We start from the raw sequence: 17,664 nt of genomic DNA, 5'->3' as shown, positions 1-17,664 counted from the left end.
ATGGCTTTAGTTGTATGTAGGACATATATGATTAAAAATACATTAATATTATGCAATTTATATATGTGGTTTTTGCAGCATATATGTCCCTTACAATATTCTGTTGGAACACAGGAGTTTTTAGCAAACCTTTTCCATATGGGTTTCGAGTTTCAGAAGAGGGCGTTCAATCGTTTTTTCATAATTTACTTACCCTCAAGTTGTCCTTAATCTGCATGAGTTTCTTTCTTCTGCTGAACACAAAAGAAGATATTTTGAAGAATCTTAACCAGACGACGGTAGCCATTAACTTCCATTTTGGAAAAACATTCTATGGAAGTCAATGGCCACTGTCAATTGTCAGTTACCAACATTCTTCAAAATATCTTATTTTTGTGTTCAGCAGAATAAAGAGTCTCATACATGTTTGGAACAACTTGGTTGAGTAAATGATGACAAAATGTTTCATTTTTGGGTGAACTATTAGCTGTTAAAAGCGCCTGCATTTACGATTTCTGCCCTGCAGGTGGCGCCAGAGCTTGAAAAATAACTTCTTGAAGACGATACATTAATTTTATTGCTGTACTTATAGGGATTTATTTATTTATTTTAGTTCAAATGGACTTTAAAACCATTTACGAGTTATCTTTACGTAAAACCATTATGAAATAATGTATTAATTCGGTAAAACAACGATAGCCTGCTTGTTTAGTTGCCTACTCTCGAGTCTCGAGCAAATGCAGTTATATTTACTAGAAAATGAAACTGAAAGACTGCAAAGGGCGTTTCATTTAGGAATATGGCTTCGAACTATCATGATTCAGGTGAGTTTCATATATATTCCGATATCAAATAAACAAAAGTGCATTAAACATACAATGTAAGCTGTCAGTACTTAGAAGACTTTTCAGCAATCTTTTCATCTCAGGAGGTAACTTAACGTTAATGCAGTGATATAACGTTAGCTTGTCTGCGGTTTCGGTTGACACTCTCTTGGTTAAGGCGTCACTCTCATTTAGAAATATTTCACTAAAACTAGACTACTTATAAGTTGTATTCCAGTGGCAGTGAACATATCTCAGGGTGTTTATTTTGGAATGACAAAGTCTCTTACCTTAATAACGAGACATGTTGTCACAATGGGAAGATTGTGTAAGGGGTTTCTTAACTTTAGGTTTGCGGTTTGTGCAACTTGCTACCGCTGTATATGCACACATATATGACGATATACGAACTATGCCGGGTTGTTTCAACCCATGTTTTGGTCAAATGTGGATTTATCCAACCGGTGGTTTTAAAAATTTAATTTAAAAATGTAAACCAACGGTTGGGTTTGTCCATATTTGACCCAAACATGTGTTGAAAGTGAAACAACCCAGGCTAATATTTAAAAAGTGACCGTCAAGTACAGCTCTCAGAAAACATGTGCCACATGTGTGGTAAGGTAGCTACATCTTTGTACCTTATTTACTACTCAAATGTGAATTTTAGCATTATAAAAACACTTATGTGGGATTATATTAGTAGGCTACCTAAATGGTAGATGCCTCCCTTATTAAGGACAATGTGTATTTATTATTTAGATGTAAGTTTAGCATGTGCAGAATGATGATGAATCAGCCAGTGTGTTATGAAAAGAATTAAACCTTACATAAACATAATGATACATAAACCTCGAAACATTTGCTAATTTAGTTGTTAAATGTTAAAAGAGGGATAAGATGGCCCCTGGTAAGTTGACCCCCCTATGGTAAGAAACCCTGTCTGGATAAACTTTTACAGAATGTAAATATATATTTTTTTTAATTCACAAAAATATTAAGCAGCACAACTGTTTTCAACATTGATAATAATAAATGTTTCTTGAGCACCAAATCATTTCTAAAGGATCACGTTGATCCGAAGACTGCTGAAATTTCAACTTTGCCATATCAGGAATAAATTAAAATTTTAAAATGTAACACTTCTTTTAATAATCGTAATAATATTTCACAATAATAATGTTTTTAGTGTACTCAATCAAATATATGCAGCATTTATGAGCATAAAGAACAACACACACACACACAAATGAAAGTATATGGCTGTTTAATAAAAAACAACCATTAGTAGATAAAAGTGAAATAAAGCCCTTCCCTGTGTGACAACTAGCACCAGACTCCCCGATCTCAATTGCATACATTTTTATCATTATCGTCAAACTGTCTCAAAATTAATTTACAATTATTGATTCAAATTGTTCTCATATCACTCCTTTCTTCCTAGGTGAAGGCAGCAGTCAGCAATCTAGTGAGAGTTGCTCAGATTTCAGTGACAGTGACACGGACTCGGAGGCAGCCACCGATTCTGCCTCTGACACCGAAGCAGCTGCACACGCATCTGGTGCTGAAGCATCTGGCAAGGTACATCTAAGACATTTCAATGGAAAGCAGAAACAAAAGCCATTGTGGTGTAAAAAAAAAAAAAAAAATTTAGAAAGAATCATCATTATTGAGTGTGAATGCAGCTTAATAAATGAATGAATCTTAATCAATTCTGATGCTTTGTGTTCAAGCGTAACGTTTGTATGCATTACAACCGTGGTAACTGCCGTTTTGGGGACAAGTGTAGGAAGGAGCACATATGCAGTTACTTTCTGAAGGGTTCGTGCAAGTATGGTGCCGGGTGTAATCTCAACCACAACCTTCCGAGTTCATCGTCTAGACACAGTAGACGAGATAGCGGAGCCTCGTCTGCAGGTATGTGTGGATGGGGGTGGAAAAGTATATTGAGAAATTGTACTTTTTCATTCAAATTTGGGTACTGTATCATCAATACTCAATTAAAAGTTAAAGAAACTTAAATGAAAAAAGCATTTCCACATGTATTATTACACATATATCTAGTAATTACACCCACATGTAATTACTTAAGTATTTAAAAGCAAACCTTTTTCGGTTACACTTTATTTTAAGGTGTCATTGGTAGAAAGTACTTAAATGTATAATTACAGAGTAATAATTATTAACAACATGTACTTACTATAGGGTTAGGGTAGGATTAGGGTTTGGTTGAGGGTTTGTTGCATGTAATTATGTATAATTAACTGTTATTACTATGGTAACTACATGTAACATGTAACAAAGGACACTGTAAAATAAAGTGTTACCCTTTTTTCTTAGCTTTCTTGCCCTTTTTTTAAGGACACACTCAATGTTATCCTGAAACATGACATTTAAAATGTCAAATTCAGCAGCAGCTGATAGTTAACTCTTAATATAGACGAATAACCAAACGTTCTTCAATTATAATATAATATAATATAATATAATATAATATAATATAATATAATATAATATAATATAATATATGTCCTCTGAGACTAAAGACTAAATTTCATTGGCTTTTTTCAAACGATACTGTCATTTTAGTATTATTAATATATATATATATATTTTTATAATATTTATTCATATTGAAGTCACTTTTACTTTTAGTTTTAGTCAGTTTTAGTGTAGTTGTCATTTTATTTATTTAATATATTTAGATTAAATTATTTGTATTTCAGGTTTATTTTATTTTTTTGCTGTTATTTGCCAGGGCAACATTTCTAATTTTCAAAATGTTCTAAGCTTAAGTTTTGAATCTAATATATTTAATTATTTTTTTTATTGCAGGTTTAATTCAATCAACGATAACAGTAATTAAAAAAAATAGTATTAGTTCTAGTTAACACTAACAGCACTGGAATGAATATGATTGATAAATACAATTGAGATCTGTTGTATAATTATGTATAGTAATTAAGTACAATCACTCATGCTTGTGTATATATTGATGTGTGTATGTTTAATCATCAGTAGTCATTTGATCTTTTTTTGTAATCACATACAGTCGCTGATGAAGAATGTGACGGGCCCTACAGATGGCAGTTGAATTTTGGAAAGGGCTGGGAGAACATTACCCATGATCACATTCTAGAAGCCCAGTATTCACTCCCCAACACCAAAGGAATCACAATCTATAACACCCGTGCCGGGTATGTGCAAACAAATACATATTTATTTGCGTGTACCAAGATTTTTACAAAGATTTAATGGAATAGTCACCCAAAAATGAATATCCTGTCAATATTTTCCCACATTTTGTTCCTGTACGCTGTAACACGCTGTATTTTTTATTATTATATTTATTTATTTATTTGTTGCCAAATTTGCAGTTTTGGCCACATCCCGTTAATAAGTGCTTGTATAACTCGATTATTGCAGCTATAAGTAACTGACATGTTGACTCCTTCTCATCCACATTACAGGGTCATTTCCATTGATTTCACTAAAATGAGAGTTCTTAAAAAAAAGAATATTAAAGTGCGACGTATGAGCTCAAAGGATACAAAGTGGTTGTGGTATTACAGAGGTAACCAATGCTGGTACCAGTATGGAGGGAAGGTGAGTTTTACACTCATGGATGTGACCGGCAGACTGCAAAATAAACACACTTTCACAGTCTCACTAGTTTTAACTAAATTTGTCCACTAACAATTTCCTAGTTGAATATATAGTCATTTTCCTCTTCTTTTTTTTTTCTGAACTAATATTTTTCAAAAACAAATTTGTGTTGGAAATGACTATACATTTTGGAATTAAAACACAGATTGCTTTAAGGCTAAGTGATATCTAGCATTTAAATATCTAGCATCTAGCATATTACAATTTTCTTCTTTTTTTGGGGGGGGGGGGGGTATAATTAGTCAAAATTACAGCTTGAAATTACCGTAATGAAAATAACATGCTCTGAGCAATAAGTATATAAAATACATAGAATATAAATAATGTAATAAAAAAATATAATATTTAACAAAGTTCCATAGTTTAAAGTAATAAATCATAGATTTTTATGATGGATGTGGAATATGATGGATTTTATGACAGAACTTGTATATACACTCCACAAAATATTTATATAAAGGATATTTTAACAATGAAAGCCTGGGGTTGGGACAAGACAAACAATAAATCTATACATAAAAGTCATTATTGTTACATTCCTGCCTTGTTTCCCCTGTTTTGTGTTATTTTTATATGTATTATTCCTGTGTTTCACTTCCTGTGTTTGCCTAGATATATCTATAATATTATATGGATATGAAAGTGATACCACATCAATGATAATACCACTTTTCATGAATAAGAATTATTTAATGAATATCTATTGATTGTATTTGTGTGTCTATAGGGCAAAACCAGTCCAATTGAGAGCTCAGAACTGGAGACGGCGTATCAAAACAACCAAAGTGGTTCAGTTAAGTTGGGCATTGAATCTGCCCAGTATGAGATTAGCTTCAAAGGTTTGTTTCATATTCACACCCTCCCCCCCCCCACACACACACCCCACACACACACACACACACACATCTTTTCTTTTCAATTCCTTTCTATAAACAGGAAAGGTCACATTCATGAATGTCTTTGTGTTTCCAGGAATGTGTCAGACAAATGTATCTACAGGCAATAAGAGGCCAGTTAGACGGCGCCCTAAATATGAAGCATCACAAACTGGAGGGTAAATACTGAACAGATTCATGTTTGACTCTTTGCCTTATCACGTTACAATCTAATTTATAATGGCATATTGAAATAAAAGTGCTACCCTTGTGATATTCAGGTATATAACGCCCACTTTTCTCCATTAAGTCCATTGCAAAAAAAACATTCAATGTTTTTTTCATTGAATATTCTGTTTCATTCATAAGTAAAATTGGTTGTGTTTAAATTGATTTGCATTATTGTTTAAAAGTAATGCACATAACTTACACTACTAACAGTGCAATGTGCTCACAAAACAGATTACAAGGAATAACCTCCCATTTCAAAAACTTGTTCAATCCTCCAACAAATAAAACTCCAGTGTGGCAGTTTAAAGGGAGAAGTCAGTGGTACACCTTCAACAACACGGTAAAACTTCTATATTTCTTTGATTATTTACAAATGCACAATGCTTTTTTAGTATGTTAAAACTTTGAGCACTATTTTTTATGTGTATATTGATTATACCATACGGTTCTCTAAAATACTTGATTCTTAATTCTAATATTTTGTGTAATGACTGTCAAATTGTACAGTACATTTGATCTTTTGTGTCTCTGTTTAAGTTAGAAATGATAATTTGCACCTTTTGCGACTCAAAACGGTTGATGGCTGTAGTAAAAACATCTTCAGAGGGCTTTAATATTATTATTATTTTAATTAAATGACTTAAAGAAAAAGTTTCAGAAAAGTTTTTACTTTGCACTTTTCACGTACAATCGACAACGTTGTCAAAATGATCCCCATTCACACAGATCCTTTAAAACAATTAAAAACGTTGTAGTATTCAAGCCTGGCCAGTAGATGTCACTTTGTAAAGAAAAACTACACGCCTACAGACTGAACACGTAATACGCATGACATCACCGTTTCACAAATTCGCGGTTTTGTAGTTTACATCGAGGCTATAATGGTATCGGTAATGGTTTCAAAAACGTTTTAGTTGAAAGCGGTGTCGTGTAAACGTCTCTTCAGTTTACCGTACCGTACCCTGCGTCGTTTTTGAGTGCTCCGACTTGTACCACGTGACCGTTGCAGATTAATTTTGCTGTTGATAGTGTACATAGAAACACATAATTCCAAGCGTGAGGACGTGAACAACTCCGAATAGAAAGTCACGTGTGTTGTCATTTACGGTAATAGCCTAAGTCCCTCCCCTTCCGGTTGACCACCATGGGACCTTACCAGAGCCCGTCTACGGAGAGCCTTGGCACTTCCTATTAGCCCCATTGTATCGATCTTGGTTGCAGTTCCATTAGAATTCCACTGGAGGTGATCGCGGGCGAGTGCAGACTGAATGGGAGTCTATGGGGCTAGACGGCTAAATGTGTCTCTTTCACCCGATTGCCTTTGAGAAATCTCAGATTTTATTGTAGGTTTTGCAAGTTCAACATGGGTTAACTTATAGGTCGAAAGTTGAATGAACGAGTACTTATTTCTTTTCGATTTCTTACAGGTTGAGTTGTTGTTGCCCATAACACGCTAGCATTCTGCTAATGACGTCAGCATTCTGACGTCATTGACATTTTAAAAGACTTTTTAAACCAAATAAGTGACTCTAAAAAATCTAACACCCAGCAATGTGTAATTTCTTTGCATCTCCTTTCGAATACAACATTCAAATTACTAGACAAAAAATTATATCCTGAGAAAAGTGGATTTTGAGGGTTTTTCGCCATAGACCTCCATTCATTCTGCACTCGCCTGCGAGCGCCCCCGCATGGACAGAGACGTGTTACTGCAGCCAGTCCAGAAACCGGAAGTAAGCAGAGAGTGCCAATTCTCTTCCTATTAGACATTCTCTGACCTTACTTCGGAAAAATATTGTATGGTAGTCAATGGCGCGAGACAACAAATATTTTGATCTCGTTTGAATTGTGCCCTGAATTACACATATGATTTTTGTCAATTTAAAAGATACATTTTAAAGTCAAGAAAGTCGCAGTTTGATGTAAAACTGTTGAGGTATAAGACTGTGAAAATACGTAATTACAAAGACTACAAACCCAGAAGGCGCACGTGTGACGTCATACCTTTTCTCTCAATGAATGAAGCTAACTTTACTGAAGCTAACGTCTGTCATTTTTTCTATAGTCTTACGTTATAATCGTAACGTTACGCCGTCATGCGTGAGTGTTTTGTACCAGACTGCACACATACGAGCAACGGATCTTGTGACGTACATAGTGCGAGACGAGAGATGTAGTTCATTGAGCGATTTTCACATAAAACTAAATGTTACTCTTCTGTTTTATGACAAACTGCGACTTTCTTGACTTTCATAATTATCTTTTAAATTGACAAACATCATATGTGTAATTCAGGGCACAGTTCAGATGGAATAAAAAGATAAGTTGTCTCTCGCCATTGACTACCATACATATTTTTTCCGAAGTAAGGTCCCATGAGGGACTTAGGCTATTACGCCATGGAGTGAAGGCAGCATTTACCTTGATGTACTAAAATAACTCAAATTAATAATAATAAATACAAATAAAAAACTAATAAAAATGACAAAAACGCACAACAAAATTACTAAAACGAATTAAAATTAATATAGAAAATGAAAAAAAAATATTCAAAATATCACAGGGTTTCTGCAGGGCTTAAAAAGGTCTTAATTCGCCCTTACACAAATTAAGGTCTTAAAAAGGTCTTAAATCGGAGCAGAACGTCTTAAATTAATAAAGTAATGGCATGAAATGTTGCAAACATTGCAAAAATGTTATATCTTCCTCAGTTTTTTTGTCCTGTTTTCCAATACAAATATCTAAGCATTTTTAAATCAAGACACATTTACTTGAAAAATTGAACAAGAACAAATATCTATCAATTTTCCAAGCCAGATATTTGTTCTTGTTTTAATCATAAACTCAAAAGTTAATTTTGATCAATTTCTCAGTAAACATTTTGTCATTTTGTGTCTCCAGTAAATGTATCTTGATTTAAGAATCTTTAGATATTTGCACTGTAAAACAAGACAAAGATACTGAGGAAGAACATCACTTGTTTTTTGCCCGTGTGATCAGAAGATATGGTAAAAGATATTTCCATATTCTAGTGGTTGGGAGCAAAGCGATTCAAGTAATGGATAGCTGTTGGAATTTATATTTTCAAACTCTGAAGTGTTGCTTATACAACTCATTGTGTTTCTCCCTAGACTTTTACATTTCGAGAACATACTGACGTATTGTGTTGCCTTCAATTTGTTCCTTAAATGTTCCTTACTTGGTCTTAAAAAGGTCTTTAAAACGCTTAAATTTACCTTCATAAAACCTGCAGAAACCCACTATAATAGGATCTCAATAATACTAAACTAATATTGTATTGTATTGATTCCTGTATTGTGTTACAAAAAGTTTTCATGACCATGCAATTATATATTTGATAGCCGTATAATAAGCAGGAAAGTGCATTCAACCAGTAATTATTGCAATATAAAATCCTTCAGGGTGACCAGACCTGATCTTCCTGAAGGGGTTTAGATTGCAGTAATGACAGGCTGAATGTACATTAGCCCTTAATTATCGAGAGAGAGAGATTGAAATTGCTGTGACTGATCTTGTTTTTCAATAGGGTGGTTGTTCAGTCTCAAGTGCTGACATTGAGAGGTGTTACCAACAGAGCCAAGCGACCATGCATTTCACTGTGAATCGTGACACTTACACTCTGGATTTTGCAAGTATGTCAGCAAAAGCATTTAGAAACCATGTGAAACATTTAAATGTCTTTTGTCAGTAACATGAGGCACCACACGATCTTTGGGTTTATTAACATTACTATCTTCTTGAACATGATTTTTTTATATGCTAAATGTTGCTTTGTCTTTTTCTTTTTTTAATTTAGAGATGAGACAAGTTAACCAGAACACTAAGGCCGAACGCAAGATCAGGCGTGTGTAAACGGCGGCGGAACGTCTTGCAACGGATGTTATACTCAAGATCAAACAGCAAATAAGAGTTGAATCATGTAGTTATTTAGTAATTATGATTTGGGATTATGAGTTAGGATGTTTTAACAGGATTCACTTTTTTGTTTCGTAAACTGCCTGTGCGAAATTTGAACTGGTTAATTCAGTCATTTAGATTTATTTTATGTTAATATGAATTATTTGGCACCCCAGTGTCGGCCCAGATCCGGCCCACATCCGGCCCACATCTGGTTCTACGTGTACCGCCGTGACGTGGGCCGGATCTGTATGGGATGCTGCTTGCCACATCAACTTAAAAACAAGCAACAGGAAGCATATATATTTTGCTTGTTTAATTTGAAGAATTGTATATTTTGAAATGTTATTATGTTTGGTTATTCTATAATTATTTTTACCAGCCATTGTGCCATAGCAATACAGGCATGCATATTTTTTGCCTGTGCAACTGCCTGACAGCCAATGTTTACACACAGCTTGGACAGTTTCATTTTCCAAGTACACTTAGTTTTTTTAGCATTAACACTCCGACTTGCTGAAAGGGTTAACAAATGTGGATTCAGGGATGCACAATAAAACTGTGTGAATACTGAGTGAATATTTTTACATTACAAAAGTGAATTACCAAATTACATGAAATACATTACGACAATCATTTGTGTGAAGCTGTTTCACTGGGTTAATTGATTATAAACTGAACTGTTTACATGCCACTGTCACGTTTAGTTTTGGTTTTGTTTCATGCCTTATCTTTGTGGTTTAGTTATGTTATCCTTCCTTTTGCTCCCCTTTGTCATGTAATTCCCTTGTCCTCTTGTGATCATGTCATGTGCTTCCTTGTTTAATGTGTTCTAATTGGTTCATTATTTCATCCTTGTTTATTACACTAATCCTTGTGTCTTGTCACTTCATTAGTCTCTGTATTATTGAGCTCATGTTTCCACAGCCTCTTGTTAACTGCAAACCTCTGTTGGCGTGTTATGTTGTGTTATGTCATGTCATGTCAAGTCAAGTTATGCTATGAACCAAAACCCAAAACCAAACGTGACAGCAACAACATGCTATGCAAGAGTTTGTGGAAGTGCATGGATGCGTTTATAAGTGCTACTTGATTAAAAAATAAAAAATAAATATGAAATGATGTGGCCTTATTTAACTACAACACACTGAATATGTAATATTACTAATTCCATACAAATAACAAGATGTTTTCTAGTATTTTAATGACGATAATTTCAATCATATCTCAAATTACATGTTTGACAGCATTTGGTAATTGAAATCACTTGAAATTACGTTTAGAATGATAAAAAAAAACAAAAAAAAAAACATTTTTACCAGAAAATGGCAGAACCTTTGTCTTGGCTAATTTAAAGTATTTTGTATATACACACGATTAAATAATTTTCACACTTGCATAATTTGACAAAAAATACAGCTCGGTTAGAAATAGCCCACATATACAAAAATTATATATAGGCTGTATTATAAAGTATAGCCTAACGTTACATACAAGACAGGCCTACAACAGGTCGTCATCGTCGTCGTAAAGTCGTTTTAAGCAGTGAAAGATATGTAAATACAGCCAGTAAACACCCTCCAAACTCCAGCTGTTTGTTCACACAAGCCAGAAAAGAAACCGAAACTCTCAGTGATTCTGTGTGGAGCAGTTTAACAAAACATTCGACTGTAGGTTTACTTGACAAATGCGTTTTTAGATTTTAAATATGCTACCGACGCTATAGCGGTGTCTAGGAAGTATATTTGGTGAGTACTAACCCTTAAAGTACTTAAAACTAATAATTTCATGACGTTTTTTACAACAACTCCGAGAGGGTCCAATAACAGCTTCGATCGCAGATCTGATTAAATTGTTGTAAATTTTGGGTTATTCATCAAAACGGGAACCATTTGTGTCCCTCATTATATCTGCATTTGATTGTAGGCTATATTTGTATTCTCTCTGTGTTTACATTTTTGGATTAACGTGCATTATTAAAAATAGTGCATTTTTATGACGTAGCTTATTATTAAAAGTGGAGTAGGCTACTTATAGGTTTTGCGTTAATCATTTCCCCACAATATTCATATTTTTAATGAAATATTCCATAAGTGTAACGTGAAAACGACAATCAAACATTCACGAGGTCATCAAACATATCTTGTATTTTGTGCGACGTTTAGCAAAAAATCTTGAAATGTCAACCAGCGATTTTGTATCTAATAACTGATAATTAAAAGGTGAATAATGTATGTCGAAATATCAGCATTACATTGTCTTTCTATGAAGCACTTAGTTTCATGATCTTGAATCCAAAGGCCATTTAAACAAGTCAGTCAACTCTGTTACCTTTCTGAAGGGAGTTTCCAACATATTTTAAATATTTAAATGTTGCTTTTGAGGTAGAACTGTGTGGTTTACTAATATAGGCATATTTAAAACACATTATCACATTATTACTTAGTGTAGGCCTACTTCAAACACGTTTCATAAAATGTTCTACTGAATAGTCTTGTCTCTATCTATTTGTTTAGTAGTGTGAAGAGAAAAGGAGCTAAAGAGGAGGTCAGCTATTATGATTTAGGTAGGTGACAATTATTCTGATTTACCTTTTTGAATCATGTGATTGTAGACGGATTCTGTTTGATACAGTATTTTTACACACTGTGTTGACATTTGTATCTAACAGAAAAAAAATATGAAGTATAAATGGTTAAATTGCAATCTCTAGGCTATCGCTATTCAGGAAGACACAGCAGCATTATCTAACAACATGGCGACAGGTAATGTTGGGTTATATCTTTTCTTTTTTTGGTTTCTGTTTTGCTGCAAATATAAGGATATCTGACAAAAATTTCTTTATTAGGATAATAACTTAATGAGAAATGAACATTTCCATATTGAGTGATTGTTCATTTTTTCAGTGCATTCATTCATTTGTTCATTCATTCAGTCATCCATTCATTCAAATCCTCAGGTAACCACTTTGAGTGGCAGCTGTTCAGTGGAACGGAGTGGGCTTCTATTGCTAATGATTTTGTCATTGAGGCCCATTACTGTCAGCCAGGGGCAAATGGGATCACCATCAACTTCAACATAGGGTTAGTTGGTCTTAAATTCACTGCAGAGATAATTTTTTCACTACAATTTTGACTTTACATTCACTGATTTTGTTTGTATGCATGTATTATTACTATTATACACTACCAGTCATATATTAAAGTATTTTTATTAATATATTCTGTAAAGGATTAAAGGGATAGTTCACCCAAAAATGAAAATCCTGTCATTAATTACTCACCCTAATGTCGTTCCAAACCCGCAAGACTTTCTTTCATCTTCGTAACACATATGCAGATCTTTTTGATAAAATCTGAGGGATTTCTGTCCTTCTATAGACAGCTACGCAACTACCACTTATCATTCTAGTGTGTTACGCAGTGCGTTTGAGCTTCCTCAAGAACCAGTGAGGTTCATTCTCGTGTTACGCATCACGTTTGAGCTTCCTCAAGAACCAATGAGGTTCATTCTCGTGTTACGCATCACGTTTGAGCTTCCTCAAGAACCAATGAGGTTCATTCTCGTGTTACGCATCACGTTTGAGCTTCAGCAAGAACCAATGAGGTTCATTCTCGTGTTACGCATCACGTTTGAGCTTCCTCAAGAACCAGTGAGGTTCATTCTCGTGTTACGCATCACGTTTGAGCTTCAGCAAGAACCAGTGAGGTTCATTCCCGTGTTATGCATCACGTTTGAGCTTCCTCAAGAACCAATGAGGTTCATTCTCGTGTTACGCATCACGTTTGAGCTTCCTCAAGAACCAATGAGGTTCATTCTCGTGTTACGCATCACGTTTGAGCTTCCTCAAGAACCAATGAGGTTCATTCTCGTGTTACGCATCACGTTTGAGCTTCCTCAAGAACCAATGAGGTTCATTCTCGTGTTACGCATCACGTTTGAGCTTCCTCAAGAACCAATGAGGTTCATTCTCGTGTTACGCATCACGTTTGAGCTTCCTCAAGAACCAATGAGGTTCATTCTCGTGTTACGCATCACGTTTGAGCTTCCTCAAGAACCAATGAGGTTCATTCTCGTGTTACGCATCACGTTTGAGCTTCAGCAAGAACCAATGAGGTTCATTCTCGTGTTACGCATCACGTTTGAGCTTCCTCAAGAACCAGTGAGGTTCATTCTCGTGTTACGCATCACGTTTGAGCTTCCTCAAGAACCAGTGAGGTTCATTCTCGCGTTACGCATCACGTTTGAGCTTCAGCAAGAACCAGTGAGGTTCATTCCCGTGTTACGCATCACGTTTGAGCTTCCTCAAGAACCAATGAGGTTAATTCTCGTGTTACGCATCACGTTTGAGCTTCCTCAAGAACCAATGAGGTTCATTCTCGTGTTACGCATCACGTTTGAGCTTCCTCAAGAACCAATGAGGTTCATTCTCGTGTTACGCAGCACGTTTGAACGTTTCAAGCAGGTTCAATTGAGCTTCTGTTTATGTCCGCTGATCAAGGTTTATGAAGGAATTGTAGGGTGATGGGAATGGTTCAGGTGGAGTGAGGGTTTGGTGAGCAAACAGAGTCTCGGTCAGAAGACGTCAGGTGATATGGAGTGATGAATGAAGCAGGGAGAAGGCAAGGTTTGTTGCAACACCAGTGGTATTTTATTTTATCATTCAGGTTGACTTTGGTTCAATGCATTGTCTGTGTGCTACAGAAAGGGATAACAAAGAGATAATACAATTAGTGACAGTGGTCAATCAACACAAACTGAACAATTATACAAATGAACAAAGGAGATGTGAGTTTACTAATCACAACTGAACAGGCTTTAAAACATAATTCAAACAAACAATCTTCCCACATGGCTCATGGCACATGTCTGGCAAACAAAGGAATCAATCAGCAGTGCACATGTTAACAGAGTCTGTTCAATCTGTTCATCATGTCTCTTCAGAAAATTTGGACTAAACCTATCAATTCATATGGATTAGTTTTACGATCTCTTTATGAACTTTTTGAAGCGTCAAAGTAGTAGTTGCATAGCTTTCTATGGAGGGACAGAATTTTATTAAATAGATTTTCATTTGAATTCCGAAGATGAGCGAAAGTCTTACGGGTTTGGAACGACATGAGGGTGAGTAATTAATGACAGAATTTTCATTTTTGGGTGAATTAAATAATACCCTTTAAATATTAATTTAAGCCTTTCCCATTCATTGCACAGGGCCGTCAATATTGACTTTGACGAAATGACAGTCAGTGGACCTCTTCGTAACCTTAGTATACGGCGCAATACACTGCTGTCCCCTAACCAGAAACAAGAAGTAGGCTGGTTCTACAAAGATAACCATCGCTGGTGTGAATATGGATCTCAGGTAAGTGGTTCTAGAAATATCTAATACTCATTACGCCACACATCCATATTCTCATGGAAAAAAACATGCGACAATGTGCTGATAGACAAGACAGAACAGGTTATTTTCTATATTCAAATTTTGCGCCTCAGTTCAAGCAAAGCGGTAGTGCCATTGAACGATCATCTCTTCCTCTTTACTAGTTACTGTACAAAATAAACATGAATTAACATCAGAGGGTATGTTGAAGGAAGCAGTACAACTTAATGAAATGTCTCATATCTTATATAAAGTTTCAACTACGGATAAAACAGCATGTAAACAATGTGTCAGGTCACATTACATTTATCTCAGAAACATTATACATCCATAAACTGTATGGATGAAAAATGTACTCTAGAGATGAGTATTTTGCACAAAAAAAAGCCTAAATTGTTGCATTGAAGGCAATATGATTTCACAAAGTCTTACATCGTAACATTGTAACCACTCTATTTTGTAAACTATTATTGTACACGAAAATCCTAACCATTTGAATATTATATATTCATTATATTTTTACTCTAATACCATTAGATATTTACATTAGATATAATGTTATTATTATAAAAACGGTGTCATGCAATTGTATACAAATCAGTTATTAATTAACCTTCACTAATAATGTACAAGCTGACAGGTTTCCCTGTTTAGTTTACAACATTAGATTTTTTTTTCCTTTGAGAAAAATGAACATGTATATGTATACCCAAATGAATATTGAATCGACATTGAAATTCGCAAGCTCATGAATCGAATCATGAAATTCGATTAGAAAGCTAAACTCAAAAGTTGGCAGTCCTGCTAGATCAGGTTTTTCTCGGTCCTGGAGGGCCACTGTCCTGCACAGTTTAGCTCCAACCCTGATCAAACACACCTGAGCAAGCTAATCAATGTCTTCAGGATCACTAGAAACCATAGATATCCATATAAAGGCAAGATGTCTTAAAGGGGTGGTTCGGGATTTTTGACATCTTTTTTTTGACAAACTTACCTTTCATCTCAATGATCCCAAAGGAACTAGTTTCTCAGCAGCTGCGGAATTTTACTTTGCTCCGGTTAGTGTGCCAGCGGCAGGTAAATACACTTGCGTCATGTGTGTACCGGCTCACTCGGTTGCCTAGGTAATCAATATCACTCCGCTGCTGCTGTAGACAAGGCTTATGATTACAGGGAACAAATTATAACTAATGCAATGTGATGAAAGGTAAGTTTGATTTCTAACATTATTCTCTCAACGGACATATACATCGATAGTCTAGTGTTATAATTGATTTGCGTTTGGTGCACTGTGGAGTGGGTAAAACGGTTTTTAATGGCTGGCTAACATATACCATTGACTCGCGCTAGCCTAGCATCGGCTAACTATCCAAATATAAGGACTGGATAATTTTTTTTTTAAAATGTCTCCACTGATGAATAACAACCAGGCTGACTTAAAAATGAGGTCCGATGTCAAAAATCCCGAACCACCCCTTTAAGGCGGAGTCACTTCCGGCATCACCAGCGGCCATCTTACCACAGGGAAGCTGTGCATTAAGGTGAGTGATCAGCACGCACACAAATCCTCTTATCTCGCTGAAATCTTGACGGATTTACAAACGGGTTGGTTTCTTAAAACGTTATTAATTCTTTCATATGGAAGTCCATTGTTATAATTATTCATATGTATGCAGTATCATAACTACATCTCTGACGTTTATAACAAACCAAACCGTTTGAAAATCGGTAGAAAATTGAGCAAGTTATGGTTATTTAAAAGTACATGCACCATGTTACGAGTGAGCGAGCACCCTGTGGTAAGATGGCCGCCGTGTGCGGACGTCGACCTCCATTGGCCAGCAGCGCGCACGAGACATCTAGCCTTTATTATATGATATCTATGCTAGAAACTCACAGCTACTGTAGGTGTGTTTGATCAGGGTTGGAGCTAAACTGTGTAGGACAGTGGCCCTCCAGGAACGAGTTTGAGAAACCCTGTGCTAGATATAATGTAGCACACAGCCTTTATTTTGTTTCCTCTCTGATTTCTGCAGGGATTCGGTGGGAGAGCATCCTCAATTGGAAGCGATTTTATAGAGCAGCAGTACAACAGCAACCCAAGCGGCTCAGTTCAGTTTACTGCGGGAAGCATGACTTACAACGTGGACTTCACTGGTAATTGGACAAATGAGACCGATTACCTTCATGGCTCTGAAACAAAAGTGTCTTTCTCAAAAAAAATTAATTTGAAGTAACTAACTTGTTTTCATAATTTTTTTTTTTGGAATGTTGTAGCCATGACTCAAACAAATCTATCCACAAACATGTCCAGGAAAGTAAGACGGCGACCAAAATTCAATGCAATAGTAACGAGCAACAGCAGTAATCAAAACAGGTATTACTTAGGCATTATTGCCTCTGGTTCATGAAAAAGCAGAAGGAATTACTGTGGAAATCCATATGTAGATTCTTGCATTGAAGGCAATATGGTTTTACAAAGTCTTATATCGTTTTTTTTGTAAACTATTATTGTACCCGAAAATCGTATGTAAATTGAAAGCAACATTTATGCAAAAAGTATTGTACTAATTTTGGTAGTGTCACTGTTTACACTCTTCAGGAAGTCACCCAACAAATTTATGTATAAATTATTCATAAAAACATTCTTATGTAAATTGAATGCAAAATTTATATTTTCACAAATTCAACTTGAAAGTCAACCTATTTTTTTTTTCTTCTTAAAATCATTCTTTTGAAAATGAAATGCAAAATTGATGTAAAAACTATTTTATGAATTCTTATAGCATCA

The 17,664-nt window shown here is 35.2% G+C and overlaps 1 protein-coding gene across 2 annotated transcripts in view; it reads left to right on the top strand.

Moving 5' to 3' along the window:
* Window positions 1–513: 513 nt before the first annotated feature.
* The window catches only part of LOC311288833 (uncharacterized protein), a 22,416-nt gene continuing 5,265 nt past the window's right edge, over window positions 514–17,664 (top strand). Inside the window, exons 1-11 of one of the 2 annotated variants that reach the window (XR_014627022.1) lie at window positions 514–803; window positions 2,245–2,381; window positions 2,534–2,717; window positions 3,853–3,997; window positions 4,271–4,406; window positions 5,194–5,305; window positions 5,439–5,520; window positions 5,804–5,912; window positions 9,120–9,225; window positions 9,390–11,238; window positions 12,007–12,056. Coding sequence is in view for 1 of the 2 variants with exons in the window: in XM_084406429.1 (XP_084262555.1) it covers window positions 12,246–12,255; window positions 12,450–12,573; window positions 14,705–14,855; window positions 16,910–17,030; window positions 17,151–17,250 (506 nt within the window). In the remaining variant the exon portion in view is untranslated. Of the gene's footprint in view, window positions 804–2,244; window positions 2,382–2,533; window positions 2,718–3,852; window positions 3,998–4,270; window positions 4,407–5,193; window positions 5,306–5,438; window positions 5,521–5,803; window positions 5,913–9,119; window positions 9,226–9,389; window positions 11,239–12,006; window positions 12,057–12,203; window positions 12,256–12,449; window positions 12,574–14,704; window positions 14,856–16,909; window positions 17,031–17,150; window positions 17,251–17,664 lie in introns of those variants that run through there. The other variant, XM_084406429.1, reaches the window with a different exon arrangement.

This window comes from Rutilus rutilus (genome assembly GCF_951802725.1).
Source record: "Rutilus rutilus genome assembly, chromosome: 4".
Classification (NCBI taxonomy): domain Eukaryota; kingdom Metazoa; phylum Chordata; class Actinopteri; order Cypriniformes; family Leuciscidae; genus Rutilus; species Rutilus rutilus.
The sequence above is the reverse complement of the archived record's forward strand: the minus strand, read 5'-3'. Positions and strand labels throughout refer to the sequence as shown.